The 19474-nt window shown below is 47.4% G+C and overlaps 1 protein-coding gene across 1 annotated transcript; it reads left to right on the forward strand.

Annotated features, from left to right (window-relative positions):
• Positions 1-4603: 4603 nt before the first annotated feature.
• LOC140454990 (prostaglandin E synthase-like) lies at positions 4604-9524 on the forward strand. The gene is made up of 3 exons (XM_072549664.1): positions 4604-4732; positions 6432-6514; positions 7956-9524. Exons 1-3 carry the CDS (start codon positions 4616-4618, stop codon positions 8203-8205), a joined length of 450 nt encoding a protein of 149 aa, XP_072405765.1. The 5' UTR covers positions 4604-4615; the 3' UTR covers positions 8206-9524.
• Positions 9525-19474: the final 9950 nt, after the last annotated feature.

Genomic DNA, 19474 nt, shown 5'->3' on the forward strand with positions numbered 1-19474 from the left:
TCATCACAGGGCCCTGCCTGAGGTTGCTGAGGAAAAACTCAGAGAGATAACAATTCTGACTGTGCAGGAGTGGAGCGATACATTGATTTTGGCAGCACTGTTAGATTAGGTATTTCCTCCCATTCCAATCCTGCCCAGTCTTGCTCAGGATCTCTGTTTCTCTGAACTGCACACTCAGAGAGGAGCAGTCTCCACTTCAGGCCCAGCCAGACCTTCCTCCATTCATTGACAGGATGTGGTCGTGGTCAATGTGCCAATGTTTACTGCTCCTACCTGAGGAGATGGAATCTCCTTCTCAAACACAACAAGATCCCAAAGGCTAGTTCAAAGACAAAGCCATTACAGTGACTTCAGAGGCACAGTCTGTTATAGAGAAACTAGGCCAGACTCGGTATGGACCAGACCAGATCGTGTACAAACTGGAAACAGGCTGGGCCAGATTGGGTACAGACCAGGTACAAACTGGGCCATACTGGGTACAGAAGACCAGACCAAGTCCACATCAGGAGGGGTCCAGACGGGGTACAGACTGGGTACAAACCAGGCACAGATTGGGCCATACTGGGTATAGAGTGGGCCAGACAAGGTACGGACCAGACCAGACCGAGTACAGACCAGGTACAGACTGGGCCAGACTGAGTACAGACCAGGTACAGACTGGGCCAGACCGAGTACAGACCAGGTACAGACTGGGCCAGACCAGGTAGAAACTGGGCCAGATTAGGTACAGACCAGGTAGAAACTGGGCCAGACCGAGTACAGACCAGGTACAGACTGGGCCAGACTGGGTACAGACCAGGTACAGACTTGGTCAGACTGGGTACAGACCAGGTACTGACTGGGCCAGACGGGGTACAGACTGGATCAGACTGAGTACAGACCAGGTACATACAGGGCCAGACTGAGTACAGAACAGGTATACACTGGGCCAGACTGAGTACAGACCTGGTACAGGCTGGACCAGACTGAGTACAGATCAAGTACTGACTGGGCCAGACTGGGTACAGATCACGTACAGACTGGGCCAGATGAGGTACAAATCAGGTACAGACTGTGCCAGATGGGGTATAAGCTGGGCCAGACTGGGTACACATCACTTAAAGACTAGGCCAGTTGGGGTATCAATCAGGTACAGTCTGGGCCAGACTGGTTACAGATCATGTACTGACTGGGCCAGACTGGGTACAGGCCAGGTACAGACTGGGTACAGGTTGGGCCAGACGGGGTACAGATCAGGTACTGAGTGGGCCAGATTGGGTACAGATCACACACTGATTGGGCCAGATGGGGTACAGGCCAGGTGTAGACTGGGTACAGACTGGGCCAGATGGGGTACAGATCAGGTACAGACTGGGCCAGAATAGATCAAGAGCAGGCAAAGATTGGATAAAAATAGAACAAAGATTGAACATAGATAGGGTACAGGCTAGGTAAAGATTTGGTTAAGACTGGTTAAGATTTAGCAAAGACTGGGTAAAGATTTGGTAAAGACTGGGTAAAGATTTGGTAAAGACTGGGGAAAGATTTGGTAAAGACTGGGTAAAGATTTGGTAAAGACGGTGTATAGATTGGGTACAGAGCAGGTAAAGACATTCAACAAGGAAGCCACATCTGTCTCCCTGGGCGGGGAATTCCACAGATTCACAATGTTGTAGGTGAAGAGGTTCCTCCTCAACTCAGCTCTCAATCTGTTTCTCCTTATTTTGAGGCTATGCCCCCTAGTTCTAGTTTCACCTACCAATGGAAACAACCTCCCTGTTTCTATCTTATCGATTCCCTTCATAACTTTATCCATTTCTATAAGATCCGCCTCATTCTTCTAAATTCCAGTGAGTATATCCCCAGTCTACACAGTCTCTCCTCACAAGCCAACCTTCTCAACTCCGGAATCAGCCCAGTGAACCTCCTCTGCACCCCCTCCAGAGCCAGTACATCCTTTCTCAAGAAAGGAGACCAAAACTGAACACAGTACTCCAGGTGTGGCCTCACCAGCACCCTATACAGCTGCAATAGAAAATGAGAGAGAGAGAGATGAAGGTGATTTGGATAAATGTAGAGGTTATAATTTGGAGCAAACTAAACTGAAGGTAGAAAACCATGAAGGGTAGCTATGAAAGGGAAACAGTGTGGCAGGGGTAAAATATGAGGATGTGTACATGGCTTACATGAAGGCACTGGAGATGGTGATGTATACCTATGGGTCCTGGGATAATTTACCATCCTTTACCAGGATGCTGCCTGGATTGGAGGGTATGAGCTATAAGGAGAGGCTAGAAAAACACGAGCTGTTTTCTCTGGACCAGCAGAGGCTGAGGGGAGACTTGGTAGAAATCTGTAAAATTATGAGATGCATAGATAGGGTCGATGGTCAGAATCTTTTCCCCCAGAATTGAAATGTCCAGTACTCGGGGGCACATATTTAAGGTGAGAGAGGGAAAGTTCAAAGGAGATGTGGACAGGTACGGTTTTTATACAGAGAGTGGTAGGAGCATGGAAGGTGCTGCCAGGTTATGGTGATGGAGACAGATACGATAATGGTGTTTCAAGGGCTTTTAGATGAGCACACAAAAATGCGGGGAATTGAGGGATAATGACCATGGCAGGCAGAAGGGATTAGTTTAATTTGGCATCAAAATCTTGGGCTGAAGGGCCTGTTCCTGTGCTGTATATTGTATGATACGCTGGGAGCTTGAGTTCAAATTGCACAGAGGTGTGAGTGGCTACTGGTTAGCTCAGTTAGCTGGACAGCTGGCTTAGAATGGATAGTGACGCCAGCAATGTCACCTCAATTCCAGCACCAAGTGAAGTGACCATGCAGTACCACCTTCTCAACGTCACCCCCCCCGGCCCCCAACTGAGGTGTGGTGGCCCTTAGGTTAAACCACCACCTGTCCCCTCTTTCTCCAATGTGACTGTCAGTATGAGCTGCAATTAAAGTAACAAAAACTAGAATATACTGTGAGTCTCAGTAATCGCGATCATGAAACTGCCACTGATGGCTGTTGAAAAAAAAAACTGGCTCTGTCATGTTCTTTTGGGAATGAAATCTGGTGTCCTTACCCAATCTGGCCTACACATGACTCCAGACCCACAGCAATGTGCGTGACTCTTCACTGCCTGAGGAACTCAACAGTTCCTGCTGGAAAATGAGTCAGAGTGCTTCTCGCTTTTGAAGAAGTTTTGCTCCCGAAATGTTGACTTCTCCACGTCCTGATGCTGCCTGGCTTGCTGTGTTCTCCCAGCCTCCTGCTTGCCTACCTCTTCTTTGAAGGAGGAGAAAGTGAGAACTGCAGATGCTGGAGTACCAGAGTTGAAAAATGTGGTGCTGGAAAAACACAGCAGGCCAGGCAGCATCATTCCTGAGCTCATTCCTGAAGAAGGGCTTATGTCCGAAACGTCGATTCTCCTGCTCCTCCGATGCGGCCTGGCCTGCTGTGTTTTTCCAGCACCACATTTTTTTACCTCTTCTTTGAAGACCGGTCAGATCAGTGTGTCTCATTTACCAGTTCAACTGGTTCCGTTTATTCTTCTGGGAAGTTCAAGGGGAAATTACAGATGGGCAACACACGGTGACCTGGTCTGTGATGTCTGCAGCCATTAAACAACGTTTTTTAAAAAAAACACATGAACATTTTATAAAGATACGCATTTAGGGAGGAAACAAATCTTTGAAGGCAGTAAGTGTGGCTGAGATATGAAATGCTGTCCAAATAAAACTTGGTAAGTCTTCAAATTAGAAACGAAAACTCTGGTTGGAATGCACTTTGACCTTTTGAAAGATGTTAGCATTTCTGGGATTTGTGGAAGCTTCAGTCAGACAGAGCTGAGGGAGCAAACCACAGGTTCGTCAGTGTACCTTATGTGGAGGGGCTTCGAAAGAGAACTTTGAAATCACTGAAATGGATTGATGAAATTTAATGCAGGAAAGGGTGTGTTTCAGTGGGAAAGAGGGGTCTAAACTACTTAATTGGATTTACAAAAGAGCCATGAAAACTGGAAGAAAACATGAGCGAGGTATTCCAATCTGGAATATCCTCACTGATGTGGAAGCAGATGAAATGGTAATGTAAAACCAAAATAAAAGGGAGGAGGGGGAATAAATGGGGAAAGAGGGGTAGGTGGGATGAGAGGAATTGATAGATGAAAGATCTAGTATGGTCTAGATGGCCTGTATGGCCTTCTCTGTGCTGGGTCATCCTGTGCTTTATTTTAACCTATGAGTGCTGTACAGTCATTGTATTAGGATAAAAGTTCAGCACTGCTGAGGCAAGGTTACATCAGACTATTTTACGCAAAATTTTCTGATGAACAGTCTTCTTTTAAACTCGTATTACTATGTTATTTGTTGATCCACAAAGAGGATGTCAGAAAATGGGAAAGTCCTTTTCGTAAACCAACATTCGAATCCTCCCATGTCCTGACACAATCCATGTAATGAAGAAAAGTCAATCCGGTACAAGTTCCAGCAGGCTGGGCCACAGTGAATGGTTTACTAACCACTTCCTTCATCTCCCCCTTGCCACTGCATGTCCTGTCACACCCTCTGTTGCTATAAGAAGACGAGCTGCATCCGGCTGCCTCATAACAAACTGTGGACGAGCAGAAATCAGCCAAGATGATTCTGAACTTGACCAGTGAGGTCTTCTGCTCCTTTGTCTTTTACGCCGTCCTCTTGCTCATTAAGATGTTCGCTCTCGCGGTGCTCACAGGACAAGTCAGACTCCGTAAAAAGGTAGGAATTGTTTCGATTGAGTTGCTCAGCCTCCTTTGGCTTAGGGTCATAGAGTCATCCAGCACAGAAACAGACCCTTCAGTCCAACTCGTCCGCACTGACCAGGTTTCCCAAGCTAAACTCGTCCCATCTGCCTGCATTTGGTCTGTATCCCTCTAAAACTTTCCTATTCATGTACCTGCCCAAATGTCTTTTAAATGTTGCTGCTGAACCTGCTTCCACGATAGAGTCATTGAGTCACAGAGATGCACAGCACAGGAACAGTCCCTTCGGTCCAACATGTCCATGCTGACCATATATCCTAAATTAATCTAGCCCCATTTGCTAGCACTTGGCCTGTATCCCTCTGAGCCCTACCTATTCATACATCCATCCAGATTAAACATTGCAATTGTACCAGCTTCCACCACTTCCTCTGGCAGCTCACTCCATACACGCATCACTCTCTCCATGAAAAAGTTCCCCCTTACATCCCTTTTAAATCATTTCCCTCTCACCTTAAACCTCTGCCCTCTAGTTTTGGACTCCCCATGCCAGGGAAAAGACCTTGATTATTCACCCTATCCATGCCCCTCATGATTTGATAAAACTTCTATAAAGTCACTCCTCAGCTCCGACGCTCCAGGGAAAACAACCCAACTCTCCCTATAGCTCAAACTCTCCAACCCTGGCAACACTCTTGTAAATCTTTTCGCAGCGTCTCAAGTTTCGCAACATCCTCCCAATAGCAGGGAGACAAGAATTGGACACAGTTCAAGTGAAAGTGTGCAATTGTTTGTGTGTGAATGCTCAACACGGTCGATTCCCTCTCTCTTTCACTGGGGTTTGCTCAGTGGGACGATTGAGAGTGCAGCGTTGACTGAGAATTAGCGTACAGTGCTGGAATAGATTTAGAGGCTCCACAAGAGAGGGCTGTGTAACTGGAGAAGCTGTGCTCTGAGCCATTCCTTGAACAGTCTGTCTAATTCCCTGTTGGAATAACATTAACAAGTTTATACTTCTCTTGTGCCTGACCGTTTAACTAGAAAGGGAAGTTCTCCTGATGTTTCAGGGCTAATCTGTCGCTAATATGTACAACCATATCCTGCAAAAGAAAAGAAAACAACACTGTCAGACTTTCAATGATTTGGAGATGCCAGTGTTGGACTGGGGTGTACAAAGTTACAAATCAATTTTTCAATGTATAACTTTAGTTACATCATACTGTAAATTTTTGCTATAAATTATGTGTGTTAGGATTGAGCCCTTCACTACCACCTGATGAAGGAGCGTCACTCCGAAAGCTAGTGTGCTTCCAATTAAACCTGTTGGACTATAACCTGGTGCTGTGACATTTTAGAGTTTACATAATAAAAGAGAGGGGCAGGGGAAGGCATTAGACAGTGAGAAATCCGATTTATCTGTGATGTCAACCAGATTTTTCACTGGGCTGGAGGCTTTCTCTTTATTGCTCACAGTTGGGTCCAGTTTGATTGGGTCATGTACCTCCACTCCTGGATTCACAGGGTCCTGTTAAGTTGGGACTGTACACTGTTGTCTGTATTAGTCCATCAGGTCCCTCAGCCTGTGCGTTAGGAGCCAGCGTAGACACAGGGAGAGGGATGGCAGGGCAGTAAGAGTGGAAACAAGGGGAGAGTCTCAGCCTCCTCCTAACCTGGGCTGTGACGGAGTTAACACCAGACTGTTCATTCTGTCCCAGGCTTTCGCCAATCCAGAAGACGCTCTGAGGCATGGGGACCTGAAGCTGTGCCGAACTGACCCAGACGTGGAGCGCTGTCGGAGGTAAGCATCTCATGCCAGGGAGAGGGCACAGGATCCAGCAATGCCAGCCACCCTGCCAGTTCAGCACTTGTTGTCCTTTAGTCCCAGGGTGTGGCTCTGATAGTAACCAGAGCCCTGTTCAGTGGGACATGAGCTCCCATAGCTCTGTGTCTGCGGGGAACAGGGCCATTCACTCCAGGCAAGGAGTTACACCACAACCAATAGCACGTCACTGATCGTATTGTGACTTCATACCAACAAAAGCAGCTTTTCATTGGCTGTAAAAAAACTTTGAGCTGTCTGGCAGCTGTAATAGGCACCAGAGTACTGCAGTTCTGTTTCTGTGCTCAGTAGCGCACTGAGGATATCGGACACCCACAGGGTCCTGTCTGTCTCTCCAAAACCATCCAATTTGGCCACTGGGATTGTCCCGGTCTCTCCAGACCAGAGGGAGCTGTCCCTGTTAATTGGGCCAATGGCCTTGCACAGTCACATAGCCTTTCCACTCGATGAAGCAGTCACTGCCTCCATGACTTGCTGGCAGCTGTCTGAGTGGCAACAGGCTGGTGAAGGATAAAGCACTTCTTCACTGGCCATTTGTGACTTGTTGCTCACCTCCCTCAGCATCCCTGAAGATGCTGTAACTTCCTGCTTTCACATCAGTCAATCTCTCACTCTCCCCTGCTCTGGCTCTCTAGATCTCTTCCCCTTTGCCTTGTACTCTCTCTCTTGCTCTCTGTCTCTCTCCCTCTCTCCGTCTTTTGCGTTCTCTCTCTCTCTCTGTCTGTCTCTATCTCTGTCTTGATCTCTCACTCTCTCTCTCGATCTTTCTCTGTCTGTCTCACTCTCTCTCTCTCTCTTGACTTGGCAGTGGAGATGCCAGTGTTGGACTGGAGTATACAAAGTTAAAAATGACACAACACCAGGTTATAATCCAACAGGTTTATTTGGAAGCACTAGCTTTTATGAAAGAGCAGCGCTGTGAAAGCTAGTGCTTCCAAATAAACCTATTGGACTATAACCTGGTGTTGTGTGACATTCATCCTTGGTCTTTCCTTTCACCGAGACCTTAACCCACCATCTGGATATTACATGTATTAGTCGCACATGGAAACAAAGAAAACAGAAGCAGGAGTAGGCCATTTGGCCCTTCAAGCCTGCTGTGCCATTCATTGTAGCGCCATCATCCAGCTCAGTCCCCTGTTTCCACTTTTCCTCCATATCCTTTGATCCCTTTAGCTCCAAGTGCTGGATTCAACTCCTTCTTGAAACCATGCAATGTTTTGGTCTCGCCTGCTTCCAGTGGGAATGAATTCCACAGGCTCACCCCTCCCTGGGTCTGAATAACCACAGAGCACAGTTCCAGCAGGCAGCCCCCAGGAGTTGGTGGGGGGGGGGGGGGCGCAGTGGTGAAGTGTCTCACCTTCCACTAAAGCTGTTGTTTCTGATTGAATCATCGCAGAGCTCACCGCAATGACATGGAGTGCATCTACCCCTTCCTCTTCCTGGGCGTGCTGTACTGCTTCCTGGATCCCAGCCCATCCATTGCAAGGATCCACTTCAGGATCTTCTTCCTGGCCAGACTGCTTCACACCGTGGCCTATCTGTTCGCTCTGAAGGCCCCGACTCGATCCCTGGCCTACACCCTGGGGCAGATCCCATGTTTCTCCATGGCCCTCAAGATTCTCATCAACGTCGCCTCCTACTGGTGAAAGAAGGATGAACTGCTCATTGGTTGAGGAGTGGAAGCTGGTCCAATTCCACTTGGTCTTGACAGGATTCCCTTTAACAGCATTTCCGGAAGTGAAGGCTTGATGAAGTGATCAGTCAGAGATCAAGCCCATTCAGTTTCTGGTCCTGAGTGAAAGAACACAGAGTGACCTGAGCTGACCAGACTCATGCATCCTGTCAGCAGTGACTTGTTTTTCTAGAAGATTCTGTTTTATTCTAGATGCAAATAATTAGAAATTCAGAAATAATGGCTGTCTTTCTCGTGGTGCTATTATGGTGCGAGGTTTCATTTCAGAAATATCTGAAGGTCAATTCCCTCACCCATGCTCAGTTCAATCAGTTCGAAAAGGTGTATAAAAGGTGGGTGGAGCTGTAGTACAATTGGACTCGGTGCCCTTATGTGCGTGAGAGACCGTGCCTGTGTGTGATAGATTTTGTGTGAGAGACTGTGTGTTTGTGTCTGTGCGTGTGAATGTGTGTGTCTGTGTATGTGTGTGTGCATGAGTCTGTATGTGAGTAAGAGAGTGTGTGTGTCTGTGTCCGTGTGTGTATGTGTGTGAGTGTGATAGTGAGTGTGAGAGAGAGTCTCTGCGTGTGTGTCTGTGTGTGTGAGAGAGTCTTTGTACATGTGTCTCTGTGTAAGAGAGTGTGTATTAGATTCAGTGTGCTGGCAAGGCCTAGCCAGGTCTCCATCGCCTTTGTTCATTATTGAAGGAATTCTCCAGTGGGCAGTGTCCCAGGTCCTGAGGCTGAGTCTGGTTTGATCCCACCTCAACATTCGATGACTGAGGAAGGTGTGTCCACAATGCCAAACTGATTGAAGGTCAACCTGTGAATCCTTCAAGCAGGCACTAATGGCAGGCAACAAGAGCAGGAAAGATAACTCTGAGGAATTCCAAAGGTGATCCTCTCACCAGACTGGGAGAGTGAAGGAGGGGAGAGCTTTTAACAACATTCCAAGCAGGAATCCTGTGGAATGGGTTGGAGTTCCCGTCCAACAATGTTAGTTTCTGATGAATTAGCCACCACTTCCAATCAGATGTAGTGTCAAACCCACACCAACTCCAATCCCCTTAGTCATGTCAGCTTAAAATAAACCCCCTGTCCCATCATTGGCATCTGGGCAGGTTCAGATTGGACGTATCAGTGAACACCTGATCCAGTTCAATCCACCCCTCACTGAAATTACTGAAAATTAAATGATAGTAAATTAATGGAAGTTATTTGCAACATCTGTCAGTCATTTCAATGCACAAAGTTGTTGTGTCTTATTTATGCCTAGTTTGAGTTTTATTTATTTATTAATGCTAATTTCTAATTTAATAGTGTATTATTAAATGTGTAAGTTGGAATCATGAATTGTCTCTATGATTATTAATAAATTATACAGTGTGAAATCATTCTCTCTCTCTCTCCTGGTGGTGACAGTGGAAGGGATTTGGAAGATTTTTAATTGTTCATCCATGGAATGTGTGAGTCACATCCCTAATTGCCCTTGGGAGCTGTTAAGAGGCAGGAGCATTGTTGTAGGCTGGAGTCACACGTAGGCCAGACCAGGGCATGAAAGTGGAGTTGTGGCTGAGGTGAGATCAGCCATGATCGTGTTAGAAGGCAGAGCAGGTTCAAGGGGCTGAATGGCCTACTGCTGCTCCTGGTTATCATGTTGAAGGGAAGTTATGAAGTACCTCTGTTATTAACTCTGTAGCTATTATTATCAGAATGACGGAAGGACAGAAAAATCCGGCCGATCCAAAAAGGTCCATAGCACAAATAAATCAATTAGGAATGGGGAAAGGCAGTTCTGGTCACCATATTAAGCAAAAAGGACTAACGAGGGGCAGAGAAAACTACAAGGACAGTTACTACTGTATGAACGTCCAGCTCCCAGTATAGGTCTGTTAGCTCAGTGGGCTGGAACAGCTGGTTTGTGATGTAGAGAGTTCAGTTCCTGCACCAACTGAGGTTACAGTGAACCTTCTTAAGCTCGCTCTCACCCGAGGGGTGGCGACTATCAGATTAAACCATTGCCAGGAATATGGAAGTAGCCCTATACCCTTCTGGAACAATGCACCTTTACATAGAGTCATAAAGACATAAAGCACAGAAACAGGCCCTTGGAAATAACTTATCTATTCTGACCAGACATCCTAAATTAATCTAGTCCATTTGCTAGCACTTAGTCCTTATGCCTCGAAAGCACTACCCAAAGCCCTGAAAGGCATTGCCTCATGCATGATGTGACATTACAGCAAAAAGCAACTTCCCCTCAGCAGACACACTAAATTATGTCATCAGTTAGCACAGAGACAAAATCTCTGTCAGTCTGAGCTCTTTCAGAACTGTTGATGTTACTGAGGAACTACGCCATGATCTGAGGATAAGGATGGGGATTAGCATAACCACCGGCATGGCCTGGTCAACTTGAATGACCTGGTTGGGTAGAATCGCCTGATTGGGCTGAATGGCCTGGTCAACTTAAATAGTCTGGTTGGGCCGAGTGGCCTGGTTGGGTCGAGTGGCCTGATTGGGTCCAATGGCCTGGTTGGGCTGAGTGGCCTGTTGGGCCGGGTGGCCTGGTTGGGTTGAATGGTCTAGTTGGGCTGAGTAGTCTGGTTGGGCTGAATTGCCAGGTTGGGATGAATGGCCTGATTGGGTTGAATCACCTGGTTGGGCTGAATGGCCTGGTTGGGCTGAATCGCCTGGTTGGGCTGAATGGCCTGGTTGGGCTGAATGGCCTGGTTGGGCTGAATCGCCTGGTTGAGATGAATGGCCTGGTTGGGCTGAATGGCCTGGTTGGGCTGAATCACCTGATTGGGCTGAATCGCCTGATTGGGCCGAATGGCCTAGTTGGGCTGAATCGTCTGATTGGGCCAAATGGCTTGCTTCTGTGGTGTGAATGCTCCAGAGTCTTCACAGCAACCACGCTCCAGGGAAGTGCTTCACACTGTGATGTCGTGAAAGGTGCTTTAGGAATGTTGATTCTTTTAATCACAGACCAACTGAAACTATCCATTCAGCTGTGACAGAGTCAAAAGCGGATTTTGTTTCTTTCTGGTTACACTCACCAATCTCACCCAACACTGAATGGTAAACACCTCCAAATAATCCTTGTGCAAACCCCTTCTCCAGCAAACACCTATATCATCAAAGCCGAGCTGGGAATTTGTGTTGCAGACGTTTCATCCCCTGCCTCATCAGGACAAAGGACCTGATACCCAGCATGAGCAAAACCAACGTAGTGTACAAAATCCCATACACGGACTGCACAAAACACTACATTGGACAAACAGGAAGACAGCTAACGATCCGCATCCATGAACACCAACTAGCCACGAAACGACACGACCAGCTATCCTTAGTAGCCACACACACAGATGACAAGCAACATGAGTTTGACTGGGACGACACTACTATTATAGGACAAGCCAAACAGAGAACAGTCAGGGAAGTCCTAGAGGCATGGCACTCATCCACAGATTCAATCAATGAGCACATCGACCTAGACCCAATATACCGGCCACTGCAACGGACAGCTGGAACTGACAACCGGAAGCGGCAGATACAAATCACTATAAAAGCCGGAGGAAACATCAAAGAAGCGCTTCACAGGAGGCTCCCAAGCACTGAGGATGTCACCTAGACAGGGGACGAAACGTTTGCAACACAAATTCCCAGCTCGGCGAACAGAACCACAACAACCTATATCATCAGGGAACTATTCCTAAGGGAATTGGGAAACAAGGAGCCTTTGAGATGTGAAGGGCCTTTCTGCACCACCTCATGCAGAAATCTGGGTTGGGTTCAGCATCCGGTTTCTACAGAGCAAAATCTCATTGCTGACTTTTAATCTTCGGTCTCAAACTTTCAATCCAGTGTTCAAACCATCACCTTTTGGAGATGACAGCACCTCGTTGCCTGAGTCCTGACTGTTCATTTGGCTTCTGGCTCCTCTTCAATCCAGACTTGCAGAAATGTTAAGAACAGAATGAGGCCATTCAGCTCCTTATAACTGCATTGGCGCATTAAATGAGCACTGTTACCGAGTGCCAATCTCCTGCTTTCTCCCTCTATCCCCGCACGCCATCCAATGCCCCTCTTGAATGTCTGAATCGAACCTGCCTCCACCTCATTGCCAGGCAGGGTACTCCAGACCCTGAGTATTCACTGTGTGGAAAGGCTTCTCCCCTCTTCACTGTTGGTTCATTTTAAATCTATGCCCTCTTGTTCATGTTCATTTAATGAGCTGGTGCAGCTTCATTTCGATTCTATCCAGCCCCCGCTCATGGTTTCATAAACCTGGATCTGATTTCTGCTCACCCTTCCTCTCTCCAGGGAGAACACTTCCCACCTTCTTTAATCCATCCACACTGCTGAAGTTTCTCATCCCTGGAACCCTTCTTATAAATTGCTTCTGCACCTTCTCTCCAATGTGTCTACGTCAGGCCCAGCTGCTGATCACTGTGTTTATACTGTGGAAATTTCTCCTGATTTTGAACACCCAGATCAAATCTCCTCTTAACCTCCTCTGCTCCGAGGAACACTGGATGCTATGTGACCTGACTCCCTTAATCTCCTGTAGCATTTTCTCAAATCTAGCTCAGCTAATCTCATGAAAAATAAAAAGAAACTGACGAATAAATGTAGGAAAAAGATCCCAGATGTTTATCCCCGAAATATTTAGCAGCTGATCAGCACGTTGGTGGTGTTGGTGAGGAGGTGTGCATTGGATCTGGAGAGACATCTCCTTGCCTCTCCCCAAAATAGTGGTTCATTTATACCCAGCTGAGAGGGGAGAGGGGGTCATGGCGTAGGAGACAGCTGTGCAGCACCCTCTCAGGAGGATCAGCCTGGAACTGACGCTGCAGTCTCGGGACTGGAACTGGAAATTACAAACTACTGCTGCAGAGGGATATCAGAAATCCAGACACAATGGGCTGAAAGGCCTCCTTTCACACTTGAACAGTTCTGCAAACAGTGCCATCAATTCGGGGAGGAAAAATAATCATTAACATCAATGGCAACAGTTTGAGGGGAAGACAGCGAAAAGGTTTTCTCACACAGAGCTGTCCACGTCAGAAGCATTCCTTTGGAAACAGAGATGGAATCTGCTTCCATAAATAATTTAAAGAAAGTCTCTTTATTGTGCAGCACAGGAAGGTAAGTGGAAGAGAACATTACAACCACCAGCTGAGCTCATTGATGCTAGCTTATCGTGACACACATTGGTAAACCTATTCTCTGAAAACATGAAGGGACATATCAAACCGCACAGGATCCCGTGGATTACCCGGGGGCGACGGGAGTCTACAGTTGCATTTCACTCTTGCCTTGGCCAATCAGAAACGAGTTGCCAACCAATCCGACCTCCTGCTTTATAAATTGTTGTAAAATCTGGCATTCTGTCCTCATGAGTGCGAAATGAAATGCTTCAATAACGTGTCTCTACTTTCAGCAAGGGGCCGGTCAGAGCAAGTCCCTGAGGCTGAGGAACCCTCAGGAAAGAACAGTGTTGGGCTAAGTCCTTCCATACAGCAGGCAGTGGCATGACGGGCTGAACGGCCTGCCTTTGCCACTCTGTTTGCTGGTCCTGCAGTACCTCGTTAGACTGAAACTCGCCTGTTCCTGCAGGTTTTAGGGCGGGGCACGTACATTTACTGTCTTCCATCGGTTGGTACTTCCCAATTAGGAATGTCCTAGGATTCCCTCTCCCCCCCCCAGAGCATGGAGTGAACCGAGGTTGTCATAGCACCAGGGAGGAAGGGGTGGGGGATAACACACAGGCAAAACACTGGCAGCTAACGAGTTTGTTTGCACAGTGCTTCTCCATGCCTGGTTTGTTTGGGTTTTGGTTTTCAGGTTGACTTGTTCAGCCTGAGGTTGTTATGGAAACCGCGGCAATATTTCCGCCTCGCTGCTGCTGCCTGGGGGCAGAGGGTGTAAACCGTGAGGAATAACGGGAGGGTGGGGTTCAGGGGGTGCGGGAGGGTGAACTCTGCACCACCACTCCCATCTTACTCAGGCTGGGCGGGGAGGGGACGGGGATTTCGGCTTACAGCAGCACCGTCCAACAAGAGAAAGGAAACACGGTTTAATCTCAGCCAGAAGGGCTGATTAGCTCAGCCGTCTAGGTGGTGAACTGCGGTGCATTCAATTCCTGCCTCTGGCTGAGGGTGGAGTTGGCGCTGGCCTTCCAATGCCCTGGCCCTGAGTGGGGGCACTGCCCAGGGCAAGTGCTCAGGTTGAAAGATCAGCAGGCAGTTACTGGTTTGGACAGAGGATCAAATTAGGGAAGGGAGCAATCTGGATACGTTTGGCATCATAGAATCCTAACATTGTGGAAGCAGACCATTCGTCACATCGAGCCCAGACTAACCCTCTGGAAAGCATCCCACCCAGACCCACACCCCTATCCTATCCCTGTGACCCTACATTTCCCATGGCCAATCCACCCCGATTTACACAGTTTTTGGACTGTGGCACACCCAGAGGGAACCCATGCAGACACAGGGAGAACGTACAAAGACTGTCACAGGAATTGAACTGGGTCCCTGGCATGGTAAGGCAGCAGTGCTAACCACTGAGCCACCGTGCCACCCAACTGAAAAGTATCAAAGGCCCAAGTGAGACTCAAAGCCATGGCCGCTGGTCGACAAGGCCTGTGCTCTAAGCACTGAGTTCTGAAACCTCAGGTGACAACTTACTTTCATTGTGAGGGAGGGGGGTACCAGCTTGGGTTGTTAGTAGTGTTTGAAAATTGAGTAGGTTCTCATGACAACTTTAAACATTCATGTTCTCGCAGGGATGACTGTGATGCCCCTCCAGTTCAATATCCATTCACTCCCTCTGCATTTGCATTCCTCTGACCTGGATGAGTGCAGTTCTAACCAATACCCCATCCAGCTGGACCCAGGGCTGAGCTGCCTGTTTAATGGGTGTCCCATTCCCCCAGCTTCAATATTCGCTCCCCCCTGCACTGCCAGCAGACAGTAACTGCAGTGGATACACAATGCACTGCAGCAATAGCTTTCAAACCAATGCCCTTGACCACCAAAAAGGGGCAAAGGGAGCAGGTAAACTTTCTCACCATCAGATCTGAGAGTGTCTTTTTCATCCATTCCTGGACAGGACTCATTCTGGAGAGGGCAGTTCAGAATCAACCACATTGCTGTGGGTATGGAGACACATTTGAGCCAGACCAGGGAAGGACAGATCTCCTTCCTTAAAAGGTATGAGTGAGCCCGATGGGATTTTACGACAAATGACAGTGTCAGTTTTTGTTTCTGTGTTGAAGGCAAATTTCTCCACCTGCTTTGGTTGGATTTGAACTCATGACCCTGGAACATTCAGCTGGTTCTCTCGTCAATGAGTGCAGTGACAATGTAACTACACCACCACCGCTCTGGTGTATTGAGCAAGGTTGATAAAGTGTCGTCATTAGATGGAATGTATTTGGATTTTCCAAAAGAAATTTGATTATGTGCCACATTATGAAGCAAACAAAGCATTAGGGATAATGTAACACCACAGATAGAGAATTGGCAGATGAACAGGAAGCAGAGTGAGGATAAGTAGGTGCTTTTCTGGTTGGCAAATTGGACCAGGTGGAGTGCCATATGCAATTGGCTGGAGTACCAGGAATCTGCAAAGTACAGTGATCGGATCTCATAGAATATGACTTCCCTGACTGGGGCTCTTAATGTGGTCCAATCAGAGAGTCCTGTTTGATAGATCCTGCCCCTCTTCCGCGGTTATGTTATAGCCTGGGTGTCTCTGGAAAAGGAGCACGCAGTGTCCACCAACACCCTGGAGTTGTTCAAGGAGAGATGGGTACCACAGGGAGTGGAGTGTATTATTTCCCCCTCCAACTCTATTTTGATTTAACCCCTGCCCTCCCCTTCACTATTTGATCACACAGCATTACCCTTTGGTGTGAAGGGCACTGCTTGTCACTGGCCACTTGGGTGTTTCTTTTCTCCCTGGTGGTGGAAATTGAATAAAGATTCATGTACCTTGTGTCTTTCACTGTGTCTCACACCTGCACACACACACCATGGGTGCTGGGGGAAAATAAGCACTACCGCTGTCAGACGGTAATGTGGGGGAAAGAGGAAATTAAAGGGAAAAAAAGAGAAAGATAAGAAACAGGAGTCTAGCACTTTAAGAGCTGGCTCTGAAGACGCAATACACAAAGAAATTAAATTTAATTTATTGTCACATGTACTGAGGCACAGTGAAAAGCTTTGGCTTGTGAGCAACACTTTTCACTGTGCCTTAGTACACGTGACAATAAATTCAATTCAATTCAGTTCAATTCAATTCCTTTGCTTTAGTATTGCCTCTGTATGAATAACAGGGGACTTGCTGTTGGGATACCAGCCTCTCCGTAGCTATTTCAGAAAGGTTCAGTAGAAGGTCAAAAGGTTATCAACTGCAGTATAAAATGGAAAATGTGAGGTGGCTCACATTGGACGGAAGAAAAGAATAATGGAGAGAGTGAGGGAGAGAGAGAGAGAGAGAGAGAGAGAGAGAGAGGGGTAGAGACTGCCCAATGCTGCAGTTCAATGGGATCTGGGAGTCAGTGGACATGAAACACAATATTTCCATGTCCATTAGTGATTCGAAAGGTCAGCCTTTATTGCAGGAGAACGCAACATTGAAACTGGGACAAGGGTTCTTGTGGTGCAGATGTAGTGTCCCCATGTTTGAGCCCGGGAGAACTGGATGGGTTCAAGTCCCACCTGCTCCAGCCGTGAGTCATAACAGGGAAATACAGGAAAAATGCTGAGGAAATTGGGACATTTGATCACAACTGGACTGGGCATTGGTGAGCATGAACCTGGAGCACAATCACTTGTTGGGGGAAATCACCAACTCAGCAACAGTTTATAAACAAAGGATCTCCCATTTAAGACAGAGGTGAAGGGGAATCTCCTCTCAGAGGGTCTTTGAGGTGGAGTGGTGGACCAGGGCCACTGAATTTGTTGAAGGCTGGCTGACAGGCTCTGAAGAGGAGGGGTGTCAGGGTTTAACAGGATGAGGCAGCAGAGTTAAGGCCAAAGTTGAATCAGTTACGATAACATTGAGTGGCAATGTTGTAGTCCTCCTATTTGTTTATGTTTTTATTTGCTTATATGTTCTTCTCCATCATGACTTGGAAATACATCACCATTCCTTCACTCCCACTGGGTCAAAAGTCATTCCCTAGGGGCATTGTGAGTCTACCTACAGCACAAGGATGTTGCCAGGATTGAAGGGTTTGAGCTATAGGGAGAAGCTGAATAGACTGGGGCTGTTTTCCCAGGAATGTCAGAGGTTGAGGGTGACCTTATAGAGGTTTATAAAGTCATGAGGGGCACAGATAGAGTAAATAGACAAGGTCTTTTCCCAGGGGTGGGGGAGTCCAGAACTAGAGGGTATAGGTTTCGGGTGAGAAGGGAAAAATGTAAAAGGGACATGAGGGACTTTTTGAGAAACTTTTTCACGCAGAGGGTGGTGCGTGTATGGAATGAGCTGCCAGAGGAAGTGGTGGAGGCTGGTGCAGTTGCAGTATTTAAAAGGCACCTGGATGGATATATGAATAGGAAGAGTTTAGGGTGATATGGGCCAAAAGCTGGCAAGTGAGACTAGATTAATTTAGGACACTGTTCGGTCTGGACGAGTGGACCGAAGGGTGTGTTTCCATTCTGTATATGTCTATGACTCTATGATATGGACTGCAGTGATTCAGGAAGGCAGCTCACACCTAACTTCTCAATGGGACTGCGCTCAACCAGTGACATCCACATCCCACAAATAGACTTAGAAGAAATAAGATGAAATATTCCTTGCTCCAAACTGAATTTATAACCAAGTGAAGGAGTGAGTGACAGTGTTACCAAGGTTACAGTCCTCATGGGATCTATAAAGAAGCTCATGGGGAAGGAGCTAATCCATTGAAACGGTTTCTATGGGAATGTTGAATGAGCCTGTTGAAATGGGTAAGATGCTTGTGAATGGAAAGCAAATTATTTGGCTCTCACCCATGACTCGAAGCAGAGGATTCAGTTTTCACTGTGACTCCCTCACTGCCTCTGTCTCTCTGTGCCTTCCTAGGGCATGGCACCCAGGGGTGTCGAATAATTAAGGATTTCTCACCCAGGGGGAGGGAGGTGGTCTCACAGGCTCAGACCTGTCAATGGTGTGTGTGTGTATAGACACCTACACACAGACAGGCACCACACAGATATACACACACACATATACACCAACCCCCCCCCAACCTCCATCCCTCCCCCCACCCCACCCCCTCCCCCCCCCACACACACACACACCAGCAGACCCTGGGTCCTTGATGTAGTTGTAGAGAGCAGGTGTTGCTCTCACTGACCTGCCGCACTCAGTGGGAGATGTGAAACTGTTGCGACATGGTGCTGCTCTAGCCCACTATCTGCTTTACCTTCCCAATACGTGACCACACTACAACACAATGCAGGAACGGTCGCCTCTGGGTTGTAGCAGGGAAACGGGACAAGTCTCTATTTGTTTCCCATCTGATTCTCAACCCAACTAACTTTGAGAGAATTAAAGATCACATGGGATTTATAACCTGCCTGTTTAGCATAAAAACCCCCAAGGCAAATTTTATCCCAAATATTTCTGAGCGTGTCCCAACCAGATCTCTCGCAAAAGAGGAAATGTACTGACCGACAGTGTGTTCTGGCAATGACCCAAACTCACCCAAACACCACATTCAGCAACAAAGCCCCTGAGCCAACACCACCTCGTGACAGCTTACCAACACAGTCCCATTGTAGCTAGGCATGGGGGAGAGTTTACCAACATAGTCCCATTGTAGCTAGGAATGGGGGAGAGTTTACCAACACAGTCCCTTGTAGGTAGGAATGGGGGAGAGTTTACCAACACAGTCCCTTGTAGGTAGGAATGGGGGAGAGTTTACCAACACAGTCCCTTGTAGGTAGGAATGGGGGAGAGTTTACCAACACAGTCCCATTGTAGGTAGGAATGGGGGAGAGTTTACCAACACAGTCCCTTGTAGCTAGGAATGGGGGAGAGTTTACCAACACAGTCCCTTGTAGCTAGGAATGGGGGAGCGTTTACCAACACAGTCCCATTGTAGGTAGGAATGGGGGAGAGTTTACCAACACAGTCCCTTGTAGGTAGGAATGGGAGAGTTTACCAATGCAGTCCCATTGCAGCTGGGACAGGGGGAAGGTTTACCAATGCAATCCCATTGTAGCTGGGACAGGGGGA

This window comes from Chiloscyllium punctatum, chromosome 30 (assembly GCF_047496795.1).
Source record: "Chiloscyllium punctatum isolate Juve2018m chromosome 30, sChiPun1.3, whole genome shotgun sequence".
Lineage (NCBI taxonomy): Eukaryota > Metazoa > Chordata > Chondrichthyes > Orectolobiformes > Hemiscylliidae > Chiloscyllium > Chiloscyllium punctatum.

Coding starts and splice junctions, on each gene's coding strand:
- LOC140454990 (XM_072549664.1), top strand. CDS start 4,616: ATGATTCTGAACTTGACCAGTGAGGTCTTCTGCTCCTTTGTCTTTTAC. Junction 4,733..6,431: donor AAGTCAGACTCCGTAAAAAG/GTAGGAATTGTT, acceptor ATTCTGTCCCAG/GCTTTCGCCAATCCAGAAGA. Junction 6,515..7,955: donor GACGTGGAGCGCTGTCGGAG/GTAAGCATCTCA, acceptor GAATCATCGCAG/AGCTCACCGCAATGACATGG.